Here is a 17,722-nt window from a genome sequence, read left to right on the forward strand (position 1 = left end):
GACTTTAATCTAGCTTCACTACACACAAACAGGGCAGTTTTCTCAGTAACTTTGTTGTACACTATTTTTTTAAGAAAACCAAATGGCAAACATTGTAAGCATACTGTACTTAGTGTAATTATGGTTATTTATTGGCTACAGTAGCACGCAGTTCATAAATAAAGATCTTCAGAGACTTTAGACAACTTCTGGAGTCTGGAGTACCTCTGTCCAGCTTTAAATGCAATTAGTACCTTGCTTGCTCAGGAGCCCCCCTGGCCCAGAACTGTATTTTTCCTGTCTGCCAACTGCACTTACTAATACAAGCAGGGAGCCCAGTGAGACCCCATCCACGTGGAGCTGGACCCCTCAGCAAAAGTTAAATCAATTAAGATATAGTAAACTCAAATTCTATCCCACCATGACAGTGATAACTAATGAAAAGAGAGTGTCTGTGGAGCAAGGAATTGCAGGTGTTGAGGGTCTGGTTAGAGATGTTAATACGATGCATTCTCTCTGCCTGGTATTCCAATGGCTAGGAAGTAATGCTAGAAAACTCAAACTCAAAAATTTCATGCATCTTATTATCAGAAAGGGTAACTGATCGTTAAAATAGCTTGCCAAAAAGCTTCATCATCAATCACAGCCTTTAAACCAAGACTGGAAGTCTTCCAGGAAAGATATCGACTAGATCAGCCAGAAGTTAGCAGGCTTGTAAAGGTTCACTTACATTATAGAAAATAATTTCCTTCATTGCAGGAAGCACTGCGTGAAATCACCTCATCTATGTTATGTCAGATTAATTTATCACAGTCATTCCCTCTGGCCTTAAAAAAAAAAAAACAAAACAAATCTACTGGCTTCCTTCTGCCTTTGGGAAGGATGTCAAGAGATCAGGTAGAGCAACTGTACATGGTCTGAGGGTCTCCACCGGATTTAAGCTGATTTAAGCCAGATGCAGCCATGGTGGACAGATGAGAAACTGGGCTCAGCAGTACTGGGTCGTGGGGAGTCTCACCCAAACCCTTCCCCTCAGACCATCCCGGATCTGTTCACTTTCATAAAGCCCCTAAAAGAAACACCATGCTTGACCATGGGGTGCACAGGGGGGCTCAGGCACTGGCTGCAGCAAGATGTACCCCCAAGACCCCCTCTGAGCCCCTAAAGACAGAGGGAAGGATGGAGGGGAGCAGCTGCTCCGCTTCCCAGAAGCTACAGCCACCCACAGCTTGAGGTGACGAGTGTATCTGGTTGCCATATAACACTGCCCAGCCCCTGGCCTCCGGGTGCCGATGGCAAACAGAGGTGGGGCTCAGCTGTGCTCAGACCCCGGGGCAGGCTCCTGCCCCTCTGCCCCATGCTCTGCAGAGCTGCAGGCGAGGCCGCTCATCGCCGGGGCCGTAATTAGCTCAGGGATTTATGCTGCAAAGGGGCTTTGTAAAGGTGAGGGCAACATCATTAAAGAAACCATCAGGGAGCGGTCAAGACTGAGCTGAATCCCTCCCCAGTTCATCCCCCCACAAGGGCACTCCTGCTTTCTCAAGAGCCATCATTAAATGCTGCTGCATTATAAACCAAGGAGACAAATGCCTCGTCGCTGACAAACAGGCAGGTCCCCCTGGGAAGGCAAACACAGCCCCGCAGAGAGAGCCCGCCGGCAAGCCGTGCCGCAGGGCCTGCGGGCGAGGGATGCTCTGAGGCATCACTTGTGCCCATCAGTCCCGCGGAGAGAGCCAGGACCAGCTGACCACTAACCCCACCAGAGCTCAGCTGCATTTAAGAACAAAAACCAGTTTACCTAGGAATGTCAGTGTGTTTCCAGCAAAGGCTCCTACACAGGTTTCAGGCATTAAGGCTCCAGCCACTATAAGTACAGCCTTTGCTGCGGTGTTTTGGCAGGCCTGGTCCCAGGAGAGCTATTTTTCTGCACATAATAGCAAGGGGAAATAGGTAACTTTCTGTAAAACCTCAAGTATTTCCACATAGGTTCTAATTCATGAGTTGTTTGGGGTTTTTCCTGGAGGGGAAGGGCAGCTGAATTGGCTTACTGCTCTTTTGTTTAAAGTCACAAACAGTTCAAGCACATCCCATAAAACTGGTATCAAAACACTTCAAGAATTCAGAGCAATCTACCCCGGATCCAATGGTTTGTGTCTGAGAAAACATTCTCCTCATTACTTCTCCACAGGCATTTTAAAGGATTTCTTGTTTCTACATCTTACATTGTCGGGTCTCACATTTGCTGCCTACGCAGCACTGCGTGCTGCTCGCCAGGTCCCCAGCCCGGACACTTGCAGAGAGGTTTCATTAATTGCTTTCTATACAACTGTCACTTCACTTGCAAATACCAAAAGGGCAAGCAAAGGATTTACACCAATCCAGCCCTCCGCTCACAGAACAGACGTAAAGAGACAAATAAAGGTGAACCCTCCCTGGAAATTAAAACGCATCAGGAAGCAGCAGGCAGTTCCCACAAAAAGCACACCAGTCTAGAGAAACAAACCTGGGATTGGTGACAGGGCAGTAATGAAAGACCCCTCTGCCTCCGAAAGCTAAACAGAAGCAGCTTTTTTAAATGTAGGGGACACCAAAAATGCAAGGGATGCTCACATGCAGGCTGGAATGAACTCAAGAAGCCCGGGGCAAATGGGCAGAGAGAAGTGGGACTTGGCTTGTAGCATCAGCAGAGCCTGCTTCATTTCTGGGAAACTGCTAAGAGCACTCAGAGAAAGAGGAACTGCTAGAAAATGATCTTTCTTCTCTCCTTTTGGGACCAAATCAAGGTACAAATAAATTACCTCTGTGAGGAAATCTTTAAAGCCAACATATGTAAGAGATGGTTCTTACCACTCTGAAGATGCTCCATACCCAGTGTTTTCATAACATTTCTACTCAAAAAATAAGCAGTTGATCTTTTTAGCTTTGCGGATAACAGGGTGCAAAACAAATCAATGCCTATATTGTCAGGGACACAGAGGGACAGCATTTTAGAAGCTGTCTGCAAATCTATACTACAGTTGGCTTTGTTTAAGAATATCCTCCTATTATATTCTTCTGTCCTATGATTTTGGGGGGTTACTACCTACCATGAAAGCCAGATTTTCAAAAGAACTCAGCATGTAATGCTTGAAAATGTCTAAAATCTTCTTTCGCTGCCTAAAAATAATTTCTCCTTTATTGACACTCAGCTGCTTTTCAATAATACTGTTTTATTGACCCCTACAGAAGCCAAAGACAAAACTTTTGCTAAAGAAGAAACCTCAAAACAGTCAAAGCAAAAGGTGGAGTTATTTTATATGTTACTAAGTAATTCTGGTTTAAAGGTTTGATTAAATTAAATCGTGGCATCATATTAATTATGATCGGAACTAAGCACAAAATAACCCCTTATTATGGTCTACATCTGACTCAGCATTCACTAATTTAGAGTTAACTAAACACTCCTGTTTAGGATTAGTGCTGCAATAGTGAATTTGCTTCTCTATACTTGGCTTAAGATGATGCATGAACTAAATCCACAGTATTCAGCATGCTTTAGCAAAATATGCTGCTTTGAATTCCACAGGTCTAAGCCAACATCACCAGAGGTAGGCAGTAAATGAGCATATTTATGCAGTATTCTGTGGCAGAAATAACTGCCAAAAAGCTGCAGTTTCCTGGAAAAAATGCAGAGAAGAACACATTCAGAACATCAAAAGCCGTGCAATGACAGGAGAAAGCCAGCAGAAGGAAAGGGGAGCATGAACTCTGAATTTCCCTCATTTTCAAAAGGATCATTCCATGGACTTGGAAAATGTTCATTGGCAAAGTAGTTCCTAGCACAGTGCAGAAGAGATCCGATGCTGTCCTTGGGAAGGGAGGTGCATTACACAGCCAGCAGTTACGCATTCAAGTTTCTTAGCCATAAGCAAAGTATTTCATTCTTTATCTCCTAAAAAACCTCTATGGGAGGTCTGTGGCAAATGTCCATCCTGCAGTCAGCCTGAACGCTACCGACTGGGGCTGCACTGCCGGTGCATTCCCTGCTATTTTGTAAAATGCTCTGAAATACCTGACTAGGAAAGCTGTTTTACAAGACCAAAGGTCATTAAAGAAAATCACTGCATTTCTAGTTATTTCCTTTATCCTGTGTGAGGCTTAGGGAACGTCTGCAGTAAATGACATACTGAAAAAATGAGTCAAAGGGAGAGGAAAAGCAACACGTGAGAAGCAGCAGCGAGTAGGGAAGGGGGAACACCACAAGACCCGCGAGCTGCACTGTTCAACGTTCCCTGCAGATCCCTGAACTGCTGCAGGCAACTGCAGGTACAAGAACCAACACCAACCACCGTGCAGAGTATGGAAGAATCAGACAGCCCCATCTTGGCACAAAAGCAGCACATGGGGTTTGTTTTCCTCCTTGCTGCCATTCAAGTTCCAGCAGTTAAGACAATCTAGTTACTCAATTTAGAAAAGCTTCTGTAGCTAACAGCAATTTAAACAGCTGCCTATGCCTCACCATTCCCTTACTACCTCTTTCTTTCCAAGTGCTAACGCCATTAGCAAATTGACTTCCTCCCTCACACAATCTGTCTGGCTTTAGTAGGTACAGTACTAATTGTTTCCTAATGCTTAGGACCATCAGCAGGCAGCAGGAGTTTGTACCACAAACAAACCTCTAGCTGGGAACTGGTAGCACACAGGGGTTGCACCCAGTCCCTGCCCTCCTCTCCTCCAGGCGAGGCAGACAAACTGGCCAAGCGTGGGAAAAAGAATTTTAGGCACCGTATCATCAATTCAGAACAGAAAGAGTCACCTTTTTTCTGTAATTTGGCCAGTTATGGTGGGAAGTACAGGGACAGTGGCTAAGGAAACACGCCTATTAGAAGAGGGCACAAAGAAATGAAGGCATGGGGAGAGAATGGTGTTTGGGAGGGTCCTTGCTTCATCAGCTTTCACTGACCTGCCTGTACCTCCGACCTCTCCTGTTCCCTTTTTGTGACCCTCAGCTCAGACTGCTCTCCCTTCCTTCCCCTCCATTCCCCAGCAGACCCGCTAATGTAAACAGCAGCCAACATACTTTACATTGCTGCAAAACTCAAAAAGCATGTAAGGAGAATGACATTTCAAACAGCAACTACGCCAACGAGAGGCCCAGTCCCACCCCTTCCGATGGCTGGAGCCCCACTGTCCATCGCAGCCCTCATCTTGAAATAAGCATTAAAAAAAAAAAAATCTTTCCTTCTCCAGGCATCTGGCTCTCCTTGGAAAAAAGGGAAGACACAATAAAAAGATGAAGGACCCTTTTGGTTCCCACTCTGACCTCCTCAGCTAAGTAGTCAGAAAATGGATTGTCCTGGACCTTTCATGTAATCTTTCTGCATTTCTAAAACACAGCTGCCCTCAGGATGCTAGCCCCTGCATTTACATTACAAAGAGCAGAGAGGCTCTTCCAGATGGGACAGATTCTCTTTGTTGATTTTAACCATTAGCTTCCAAGCCAAGCATATATCTGTTCCTGCTATTCAGAGAGTTCTCCAGCACGGAGGGGATCCCACAGCCTGCCCCAAACCCAACCGGAGGAGGTCTCGTCCCCAAAATGGACAGGAGAGCAGTCAGCAGCACGCACCTTCCTCTCTCCTGTGATGGGTGTCTCTCATTTACAAAGTTCGATTGCCCGTTTCTTCATGTTCAGGATGCAGAAAGAGCTCTGTAAATCAGGTTTGTGGAAAGGGCCTATTTCAGTTTTCACTAGCTGTCTGTATTTTTGCTTCTGTGTTATTAAGAAGGGTGGCTGCTCTTTGCACACACTGGGATGTGCGCTACAGGCAGTGCCACAAAGACACCATGGGCAGGAGAGGTCTGGCCCAGCTGAATGCAGGCAGGAGGCTCCCGAGGAGGCTGAAACGTGGGTGCACGCTGCATGGTGGTGCTGCTGCTGCTTTTCACAGGCTGTGGGAGTTCACAGAGTTTCCTGGGGGTGAGAAGAGTTTTGCAGGACAGAAATCTAGGGCTCATATATGTGGAGTTTACTCACTGTGGTGGTTAAATCTGGGCAAAAGGCTGAGTTAACATGTTTCACCCTGCTTAGAAGTGACTTAATGTGGTTTTGTTCAAATTGATTAGAAATAGGTTTTAAGATAAAAAAAGCCAAATAACCTAATAGAGGTATCAACAGGGCAGATTAACAGTAAACTGATGCAAAGCATGGAGTTCACTGTAACTTATTTTCATATTGGTCTTATAAGCACACTTGAGATAGAAAGATATGATTTCATCTCCCATTTCTGCAGCAGAATGAGGAAGCGATTAAGGGCCCTACCTACATGGATCTTTCCCCAATTTGGGGAGATACTGCTGAGCCTCTGAGCAGTTAATTCTGTAGTGGAGCTACCATCTTTGGGGAGGCGAAGGAATTCTGAATTAAGAAAACATGAGATTAGTAAGTATGAATGGACTATTTTGCAATCCACTCCCCTTCTAACCAGGTCAATGGAAAGGAGATCTCCAGAGACAGCTTACAGGAGGTCCTGGAAATACTCCGGAGCACAGGGGAACAGATTACACTGGAAGTGCACAGACAAAGGTCTGCCTGTGAGCCTCCCTGAGCATCAAATGCTGCAACTTTAGAGCAGGGAATGAGCAACGCTACAAGGAGGAGAACTGCAGCAAATCGCACTTAAATCTCTGCCTAGACAGGTATGTACAACGCGTCATACTTTGCTCAAAGTAAAGAAACATCTCCTAAAAAGCAGCAATGGCATAGCACGCCAAGCACAAGGTCAGCCAACATCCTCTCAAAGCTGGATTTCTAACCAACTGCATCCACTAACCTTAACACAGGTGCTAAATCAGCCCTGGTCCTTTGGTTTGGCCATTCAGGCAAGAACAAAAATATAGCCCTCAGCATGCCAAAGCACAGAGCCAGTCCTTCTCACTGGGCTGGGAAGGGACCTGTGTTTCTGTTTGCTTTCCTCACAGGGCTTTCTTTGATGACTTGCTGCCACAGGATTGCAAAAGCAATAATGAAGCTAATTACCCACTTCTTGCACCCTGTGCCACAGGAAGAGTTGAACTATGGGTATCCCATCCTATTTTGCCTCCATAACTTCCAAAAATCTTTTTCAGTCACATCGGCCTTATATCATCAGGCTTGCTAAACCAGATTTAATGTTTCCTGCTCTTATTATATTTCTCTTTCAGGCATTAGGCCTTGTTCATCAAGATCAGTTGAGTTTCAGCAGCAGTTACTCCATCCCTGCAGCTCTTTCCAGTGTTTCTGGGAGCTTGGTAAGGCCACATCTCGGGGTGCTTACAGCAGTAGCAGGGAAAGCTTAAGGCAAGAGAGAAATCTTGCCATTGCATATGGTTGGAGGATGCTTAGAGAGATGACTCATGCTCAGCCAGGGAGGATAGCCCAAAGATATCTAACAGCTCGTGGGTGTTTGTTTTTAGGCAGAAAGCAAAAGCAGTGAAGGCAGAGGAGAAGCAGGCATTTTTCCATCCCAAGTGGGACAGTGGCCTGGGCTTTACTGACACCAGCACTCAGGCAGGTGAGAATTCAGGCCCTGATGCAGAAGCAACATCAGCCCGTGGCCAGGAAGGTCCCAGTGCAGATCCCTCTGCCAGCACATCTGCATGGAGTGGACAACTTGCGGACAACTCCCCCAGCCGTGATGAGTTAAGCAATTCCAGTTTCTACAGCATAAGCACAGAGAAGTGCAGAAGATTTCAAGAACTCATGGGAAGCAGATGCAGCCGATACAGACCAATTTCCAGGGCACAAGAAATGCCTCATGGGTCAAGAGGGGGGCTGCGAGCAAAGCAAACAGAACCAGTGGCTCCCTGAGTGCCTTTGGGTTGGTGAAAATAGCACCCCGAGAGAGACAGGGCTGCAGCACTGGGCTGGAGTCTGCCTGCAGAGTGCAGCGAGCAGGGACAGAACTAAAACCAGCAAGAACAAACCATCGGCACAGGCCACAGACGTGTGCCCACCACCACACGTTGCTGCCAGCTCAAAACAGTTTATGATTCCTCACCACGCACGTCACTACAGGAGCTACACGAGTTTGCTGCAGGGAAGGGCCGCTGCGGAGTGTCTGAGCGACCCGGTTAGTGTGTCAGCAAAACCAAAGGGATGCAATGAAAGCCCAGAGGGCAGAGCAGGGGATAACAGATGGAGGCTGGCATGAGAAAGGAGCAAGCGGTCCTTGAAGAAGCGACACAAGAACTGGCTGCTAAAGGACAAGGCCTTGAGGATTGCAGAACGAAGTGGACTGACCGCAGATGAGGATGTCCTCAGTGAGATAAAGACTGGGAAATACTGGAATAAGGCTCAGAGAAAACAACACATGCTCCGAGCCGAGGAACAAAAACAGAAAAGGATTGCAGAGCCAGGGGGAACAGCTGAGTGAAGACAAAGCCAGCACCGAGCACAGGAGAAACTTCAGTACTGTGGAGCTGAGTCAGGGGAAACTGATGAAGAACAGAAGCAAGAAAATCCTGGACAAGTGGGTCACCATTCAGGAGCATCTGACCTGTGGGAGCAGGTCACCAGATGGAAGAAGGACATACAGTCCTTCGTGGTCTGTCACAACGGTTTAGCAACTCTCCTGTCCCTTCCCAGAGGGTCGCCCCAGGCATCAGGAAGAGACAGTGCCTCTTCCCAAAGGCATCTTCTGGCACCGCAGAATGGTTCTTCACAACATTTCCAAACTTCTGGTGGTTACTGTGCCTATTAAAGCCTCCCCACAGAAACAGGGAGATCAGCAGAACTACACCCTGGGAATTCAAGCGTGGTAACAGGCTTCTCCACTCAGATACAGCTAGACAACCCCAGGGTCCACAGATCACTGTCTGATCACTGTGATAGACATTACCTACTTCCCTGCACCTGAAGATTTGGCTCACTACATTTGCAGTCTGATATTTTTGTATAGGATTCTCTGCAAATAAGGTACTTACTTCCACATCCAACTCTTTCTATATTAAAACACTTTTTTCTTGTTCTGGTAAAAAGAAAAAATAATAGTATGTTTCAATCTTTACTATTAGAGTTGTATCATTATTTTCCCCAGAATTGGGTGTGCTGTGCATTCCTGTGCTTTAGTTCACAAGAAAAAAGAAAAAAAAAAAAAGGGAAACAGACTTAGTAAGTATAGTTGTTTACTGTAAAGTAAGAGACAGGAAGTAAAAAGAGAAGGAATTTAATAGGTCCCTCTGTGAATTCTGCTACCAAGGGGGAAAACAGTACTCCCTACAGAGTCGCTGCATGTTTTATACTTATTAATCACTAGGAAAAATGAAAGATCCACAAGCCCACTGAACTTTTCCCTTCCTCCCCCTTTAAAGATTTAAAGAATGAGCTCAGCTCTGAGTCATGATTAAAAACACCCAGTTATGTTCCTGAGCAGCAGCGCTCAAACCGAAGATTTGCTTGTGCTACCCAATGCTCCCTGCTTCGCTATTCTGCACTACAAAGGGAAGAGGGCAAGCTCCAGGCTGTCGCTTGAAGATTTTTTTAAAGTTTTCCAGGCTCTAGTGAAAGGAGATAAATTTCTCTGGAGGAAGCAGGCAGTGGTAGTCTGCCCCTCATTGCCACAGCTACTGAACCCAGACCACCTGGATCCGATGGAAAGGACACCAGCCAGCCAGGAAATCTGGTTTGTAAACCCACCTCGAAAACATCCTCACTTCTTTACACCTCTTGCTGGGGAAACACCATCTACCAAACAGCGATCTGTGTCAGCTCGCATCACCACAGAGTTCTCAGCAAGGCAGAAGAAATTGGAGGAAATAAGACAGGAATAGGGATTGCCAAATTATTAGAGAAATTAAAAAAAAAAAACCCAAACACCTAGAGGTAAATTAAAGGCCTATTAGAGGAGCGCAGCCAGGTAGTCAGCAGCGAGCAGTGGGCGGTTTTCTGTGGCTCAGTGTCCTCTAGCTCCCACCTGGACCACTCCAGACCATCCCTTCACACAATGCGGAGGCAAACTGCCTTGCCCCATCTGGAGCTACTTTCTGCACTACTCCATTAAGACTCGAGCTCTGGTTCTGCAGCCCTGTACTAACTTACCAGACTCCAAAGCTTAAGAAAATATTTGGTAATAAACTGTGTCAGCCAGAAAAAAAGATTTACAAGCACCGCTATGAAATACTGCATCAACACTAATAAAGAGACAGAGACAAGAAATTGCATTAAATCTCAGGTCGTTATTTCGCAGCTCTTCTCAAAATCTTCTGCAAGCAGCAGAACGCCATGCTCACCAAGACAGCCCCTATCACTCCGCTTCCAGCTCCTATCAAGCATTCGTAAAACATTTCTCCTTGACAAAAGTACTGCTGTGTTTGCACTTCTTCCTCGGTGCTGTTTTCTGCGCTTCTTCCTTCCTCGCTGTCTGCTGCTAACTTCTGTTCCCAAGTCAAGAATTTCTGAAAGTTCAGATCCACTAAGTCATTTTGGATCACCGTGACCCCAAAGTAGACCCTCTTGATGATTCTGAACGTCTTCAACATCTGCACATCGCATCGGTAAGTCCCTGCGTCAGACTCGGTGGTAGGGGAAAATCTGACGACGGAATCGGGGTTTTCGAAAGGTTTGAACAGGACATCATTTACGGTGATAAGGCCCTGGGCGAGCCTCCACGTATAGCTATAGGCTCGGCTACCAAGGCCGATCGTGCCCGCGGCCAGGCAGCTGAACTGGAAGGGTTTGCCCACAGGGACGGTGAAGTGGAGTAAGCCACAGACCCAGGTGGTCAGGCAGTCGGACCTGCGCAAGGTACAATTCCTCTTCTCTCCGTCAGCCGTGACCTCGCACATCTCCTCCACTTTGAAGCCCAGCCCACAGGTGACGCTGCAGGATGTGGCGTTGACTACAATTTTCACGACAGCTGACTTCAGGTGGGCTGGGATGGTAAATTTTTGAATGGGAACTACCAACGGCAGATAGAAAGCACAAGGTAATATCCCAAGGATGTGGCTGTTCCCCAAGTATTTCATACTGGGGTTACCAATCAGACATGCTACTTTCTAAAGCCGCGCAGATTCAGTAGTCAGAAACACCACAAAATCATTCTCTGTTAATCTTCAAACAGTATTTCCGCAATCCCATCAGCATCATCTTCAAGACCTAATCCTTCCATTAGGTAAAATCCTCCAACAAGGCAGGCTTGAAGTACAACACTACTAAAAAAAGATGCAAATCATTACTATATCAGTCAGAATGTGAATCGTGAATGCCAGTTGTTGTAACAGGACAGCAGTATGTTTCAATCCATTATATTCCAGTAATTTGAATATATTTGCCAATTTAAAGAAGATTAAGTCCTCCCTTCTCCATAAGATTTTACATACTATTTTAGATGAATTTCCACTGTAAAGTAGTACTGTTCCAGTTTAATTTTCTCACTAAATTATAAAACAATGTAAGCAATCAATACTGGAACCCTTAAAATAGTGCTGCTGAGCATAAAGAAATCCTGATTCCTCGTGCAGCACCTGTACAGTTCCATCTTACAGACGCCTATCCCAAAATCTAAAGTACTCGGCAAATTACCCAGGTCATGAAAACAACATTTCAACCTCTAGATAGTCTGATGGCACTGAAATCAGAGGCGATCTGAACAGTATTTTGTCACAAACTCTATCCATCCGTATGCTGGGCTCCGTGAAGTCACTCGCAGCCCTGCGAGCCGGCGTTCCCTAGGAAGCAGTGCCGATGTCACAGTCTGGCCCCCCAAACCTTCCAAGGGGCAACAAAGAACTCCCCTAAGTCTGAAGCCAAAGCGAGTCCTCCGCGATGAGGACTCAGCATAAAAGCATCGTATTGGGCTCAACACCCACTCTCAGACTCGGGAGGGACTGCGCAGCACTGGCCCCCCGGCGCCGCTCAGAGGAGCTGCGAGCCGGAGCGCCGTGCTCTGCGTCACTCACAGCCACCGACTCCGGAGAGAGACCTGAGCCAAAATCTCCACAGTCAATTGATGCATCTGTGAAACAGAAACCACTCGTACACCCAGAATAATTCACTTAGTGCTCAAGTGTCCCAAAAGAATAATGCACTGCTAAAGTTGTTCATGAAAAAGAAAAAATCAAAGTTACTTATTTTTGACGGAGTAACTGAACTGTGGTTAAGGTAGTTCAATAATCAGTGTCTCCTTACCAGCAACCCAATTATCAACTGCAGAAAAGATTTGGATTGCCATGTTCTTCAACAGCTAATGAAGATCCATAATTCTCTTCCTAGCACTCCTTAATTTATTAAAAGACTTCTGAAGATTTACTATATGTATTTTCCATATTCTATTTCCCTGGAGGTGTTCTCTACACGCAGCAGGCTTTGTGTTCAGCTCTCTTTTTGCATGTCTGTCTCCAAGTGCCAAGGCTGCACTCAGGTGTACTGGGCTTTTATTAGACTACAGATTTACTCCTCTCTCTTGAAAGAGATCAGCCACTAAATGCCTCCCCAAAAAAAACAACCAACCAAACACCACCACCCCCGCTGTGGTGAAGGTACAGTATGTTTGTGCTTGTAGTGGAGCTCTATTGCAGGGTTCCTAAACACTGTCACAACATAAACAATCATGGTTGTATGGAAAAGCCGAGACTTACCCATTGACTTTAAGAAATAAAACATACCTCTTTATTTACAAACACAAAAACTAACATCACTGATATATACTACCATCAAGCCAGTATCTGACAAATATTGTACAAAACTACAGATACCAAAAAATAAAATAAGAGATGGAAGAAAATAAACCAAGGACATATACACTGTACAGAGTTTTAACAGAAACGAAGGCTGGTGTCTGTGGCAAATCATCTGCTTTAAAATAATCTAGAGAACCATTGCCTGTACATCCTTTAAAGCTTGCAGGGTCAGCCACACCACACCACACCACATACGGGTGGATTTCACATAACAGTGTTCCAGGAAAGATGCGAGTCATCCTACAAGCAGAAAGAACACAGAAAACTAATACTGTACGCATGGGAATGAATTTCATTAAATGAAGCGGGCCACTGTACCAAAGCCGGAAATGAAAATACCAGTTTTAAAAAAACCTTCTGATTTAAAATGTCTCCTCTCTTCCCGTGCTTATATCTCATGTAAGTACTGCATATTTCCAACCGCAAATTAATGAATCTCTTTACGACTCCTATTCCTGGTTTTTAATGTCTGCGGGATACTTTGAAAATTTAAATACGTACTGATAATCTCAATTATCACATCTGGGGAAAACCAGAAAGTAACAGCATAGGAACTATAAAAGTCTATAAAATGAGTGGCACTAGGAATGAAAACTTTCTTTTAACAGGCAGTTTGTCTAGCACAGAGAGGTGTCAGGCTGTAGGTATTGGACAGAGAAAGTGTCTCTTCCCATTCCCACAAGGAAGCTATTACAACTGTCTTTGAGGAATAAACGGTTAAAGCATGGTTGTGAATGAGCTGTTAGCATTCATCTTTCTTCCATTCTTGATTCAGAAGTGAGGAAAAAAAACCCTGAAAAACTGTTTCAGTTCGGAGAAATAGTGATTCTGTTTTTTCTCGAACTGCCAGTACCTACCAGCTAAGGAGGAAGACCATTGTTTCTGGTAGAGCACCTCACAGGAAAAAAGGACAGAATAAAAAGACTTGCAAGGACAGAAAGAAACTGCCAACACAGCTCTTCATATCACAGGCTAGAAGAAAGCATATAAACTGAATCTTTTATCTAGAGCTACTTTCACTTGTTCCTTCTCCCATAAGCAGAGTCATCCTTCATATCTAAAATTCACAATATGAAGATTCATTCTTTGCAGACTTCAGAGGGTGTCTTGATTCTTCACAGTGGATCTCCATCCACTTGAGATTAAATCAAACCTGGCACATAATCAGCAGCAGTGTTTCACTACGCATGTCAGCACAGAAGACATCACACTGAGCTAACAGAAAAGCTGATAAGGTAATGCAGCTGTCACAGAAGGACTTACAACTCACTGAAATTAGAATTAACAGCAAAGAAAGGGAAGTTTGCAGGATACACAGTCATATGGCATCAGAAATAAAAATACACACTTTGGGTATTCTTCAATTCAGGAACGAAAAAAAGTATTTTGAAGACAATGGCCGATAAGCTCTGGAGTGGCAGAGTGTTGGGTACCAGCTCACTTTAGAAATATTATATATGTCACCACAAAGGCAGTCCACTTAGTCTCTTTGCAAATCTCATGACCTGAGAGTCAGCATCTTACACTGTTCGATGAAGAGGCAGTTAAGGAGGAATGAAGGCCGTTTCCTCTTCCATATTCATTTCTTACAAAAGTCACTCCCTGAATCCACGAACAATCAGTCTGCTGTATTAGTCAGTCCACACTGACTGAGCATTTCATCTATTTTCCACATTATGGTGCCAATATAGGAAAGAATACAGGAAGATAAAGAAGAGTGTCTTCATAACAATTCTGAGATTGCACCACCTGCTAAAGAGACCAAAGACAGGTGAAAAGTAAGTATCCAGACTCAAACAGATGTTACCAGAAACCAGAGACCACCAAATACAGTAGCATTTCCAGAAAAAAAATGAAAGAAAACAAGATTTTCTAGATAAAGCCATTATTTTCACAATGAGATATAATCAGCAAGATACTATCTATGACAAATTAAAATCTCCAGTGTTTCTGCATTTGTATTTGAGATCACATACACAGGCATGGACATGGTGGCTAAGGAACTCTGAGCTTTTACTTGACAAAGTTGCAAGCAAACTTACCTGGTGTAAAATTTTTGGATTCATCAATCCCAAAATCTCAAAGCAAAAGCATAACTGAAAGCAATAAGTTCCCCCTACGTTTGGGTTAAACCAGATTGCTGTAGGATTTTATTCTGAAACTATAAAATTGATCAAGTTTCTCAGTTTGTTTATACTGAAACCTGATTTTAACACAGCAGCTTTAAGAAAAAGCCTTTTACTGCCAGACTCCACAGCACAGTGACACAGCTGCACTTGCACCAGGCTCCAAGCACCGGCCATGCAGCTTGCAGAGAGACACGGTATTATGGCATATCAGCAGTTTCCAGAGGAGAAATGCCTTTTGGGCGACTGTTTTAGCGACTGATTAGTTACTTCAGAAAGCAACAGCACAAAGAACTAGCGGAATTAACAGCTTCATGCACGAGAAACAGAAAAGGCAGTCTGGCTCCAAGATCCCAGGCAGGTGCCCATTTTGGAATTTGGAAGAGTGTATTTGTACGTCGGAACATCGGCAACCCCAAGAAAAAAAACGGCTGCCCAAAGTAGGAATTGTAAGTGCAAGCCATAAAAAGAACAAAGGAAGACAGACATGAACTTCATGGACTAGAAGACTACTCTGAGTTTGGAAAGATCCAAGCGACAGTTTCTTTCAGTGAACAATCTGTTGTTCTCATAACATGACCCATATAGGCACTTCCAGCACTGCCCACCAGGATCTACCGCAAGGATCTATTAGATCCTCTTAAGCCAACAGTATTGCAGAAGGGAGCACAGTAACAGGTCCTAATGAGAGACAGAAGTCCATCACAGCAACATTATTTGCCTATAGCTCCATCAAGCTAAAGAACACCATGGAAAAATACCTTAAAGTGCTTGCAGGCAACAGAGATTAGAACTAAATTTTAGAAAGCTCTACCATCTCCAATAGATGGGTAAAGTAAGTAGGGAACTTAGGTCTAAACCCATTTGTTTGTAAGAAAAGAAAAATTTCCATTTTACAGTGTTCAAAAACCAAAGCTAACTGTGCTGGCATGGGTATGCACATCCCAAACTCAGCAGCAGTAAAATTCCACTGTTGTCCTTTCTAGCAAGTCAGACTATATTACAACAACAGCATGGGAACGTTACAAGCAAAACCACAACACAATCCTCCCAAATACGGCTTTGTAAGGACACGTGAAAAAAACAAGACAGGAGTCTGTCCAGAATGTTGCTTCATTTGAAACTAGTTAAAGGAAATGAAAGTATTATTTTCCCAGCTCTCAGAACAGAGCAATGCAACAGTGATCACAACCTGCAAGAAGAAAGTACACTGAGATCTGTCTACAAACACAGATCAAGAAAATTAGGAAAACAAGTTGATAACAAGGTTGCATAAACATACCTTGAAAAAGTTTAACAAAAATATTTGCTATTAAAACAACTTCTCTGAAAACAGACTGCTTACACAGCTACTTAAACATGGAAAACTCAAAATATCCAGCATTGTTCTCCTGAAGCAAATAATGACTGAAATTCATTTTGGAAGCCACACCGTTCAGTTTCCAGTGCACGATCCCTTCTCATTTATACCCTTTTGCATATGGTCATGTTAATTAGCAGCATGATAAAAGAAAGCAATTAACAGGCCTGCTGATGAAACTCACAGTTATACTCATTTGATTTCCAAACCAGTCTTGTCCATCCAGCACGGTACAACAGAGCAGTCAGGACGTGAAACAGATGCCAGCAAAGACACCCGAGGATCCACACAATCCAGATAATAATTCCTTACTATCGTACTTTAAAACATACTGGATGTCCCCTCATGACTTGAGAAGTCAAAAGAGAACCACCCTGTCTAGTAAATCTCACACTAGAAGCAACTGAGTACCTCCAAGGCTACAAACAAGGTCTAAGGATATTCCTGGCTATCCGTTTAATTGTTCGATTTTGCAAGGTGCAGTGTGAAAGGATTATATGGAAGCTCAGAAAATATCCACCATGTTTCTCCATGTATAGACTAAGGTTTTTTTATCCCATTCCCTTTACCCACAAATAGCAAATATCAGTACTAATACAAGCAACGTAACAGGAGCTGAGCAGGAAGGACAATGAGCAAGGTGGGTAGCATAGGACCAGCAGTGAGGGAAGGAAGGAGGGGAAATAAAATCACTTCTGTACAGTCTAAAATCCACAGCAGCAGCTGCTGAGTTCAAGGAAGTGCAAAATTTGAGATATCCATTACACCGTGGTTTTGGAATTCTCTATGTATCAACCCTGAGTTTTTCATTACAATCCAAAAAAAAAAAAAAAAAGTGGAGTCCACCTCACTTAATCCAAACATGCATGTGCCTTCTTCACTGCGCTTGAATGAACTCTTCCCAAATAAGAAGCTGAAGTAGCAAATGAAACAGATGGGAAACACTTGGTCTCTCTGAGACTAAGTCTGGGCTCCAACAAAGGGGACTGCAACGGTCCTGTTTGAGTATACAACCAACAAAATATGACCAAAAAAAAAAATGGAGAAAAGTCCACCAAAACCTATCCTCATTTACAGCAACTGTACTGTCTGGAATTTACCTAAGGCTGCTGTGTAGCTAGGAATACAAAATTCAGCTCCTGAATTTTATCTCAGGGTTCATCAAACAGACCATTATCAATGCTCCATTTCCTAGTTCTGCTTACAGAACTTTTCTGTTCTTCATCACTCTTCCTAGTATTGATGGCACAAAATGTTAGTTTCAGCTTCAGATTCCTTCACTATTTACAGTTTTTGCCCCTCAAAAATTGACCCACCAAAACCAAATGCTATTACTGTTTATGTAAGAGTTGACAGAAGTTATCAAAATAATTAAAGTTATCAAAAGATATTTTTCCTTTTGAAGTAGTGCTCAATCCCTATCAAAAATCCTACGTGCTCTTGACACGCAGTAACACAGGCATAGATTATCAGTTTTATTACAAGGATTGAAAGCACTTCCACTTAAAAAAAAAAAAAAAAAAAGTAAAATTTTGCCTATCCTTGACCGCAGCTAAACATT

The 17,722-nt window shown here is 43.9% G+C and overlaps 2 protein-coding genes across 6 annotated transcripts in view; both read right to left on the bottom strand.

Moving 5' to 3' along the window:
* The window catches only part of RBBP5 (RB binding protein 5, histone lysine methyltransferase complex subunit), a 41,406-nt gene that overhangs the window by 18,021 nt on the left and 5,663 nt on the right, over positions 1–17,722 (bottom strand). For 2 of the 5 annotated variants that reach the window (XM_042800240.1, XM_042800242.1), the window contains exon 14: positions 12,577–14,424. The exons of 1 other annotated variant lie outside the window; for it this stretch is intronic. In XM_042800240.1, coding sequence (XP_042656174.1) covers positions 14,399–14,424 — 26 coding nt within the window. In that variant the 3' untranslated portion in view covers positions 12,577–14,398. Of the gene's footprint in view, positions 1–12,576; positions 14,428–17,722 lie in introns of those variants that run through there. 2 more of the 5 variants (XM_042800241.1, XM_042800239.1) reach the window with 1 other exon arrangement.
* TMEM81 (transmembrane protein 81) lies at positions 10,174–10,962 on the bottom strand. Its single transcript, XM_009973161.3, has one exon. The coding sequence runs from the start codon at positions 10,960–10,962 to the stop codon at positions 10,174–10,176; it is 789 nt and encodes a 262-aa protein (XP_009971463.2).

Source organism: Tyto alba, unplaced genomic scaffold (assembly GCF_018691265.1).
Source record: "Tyto alba isolate M040663 unplaced genomic scaffold, T.alba_DEE_v4.0 Super-Scaffold_30, whole genome shotgun sequence".
In the NCBI taxonomy this organism is placed as follows: domain Eukaryota; kingdom Metazoa; phylum Chordata; class Aves; order Strigiformes; family Tytonidae; genus Tyto; species Tyto alba.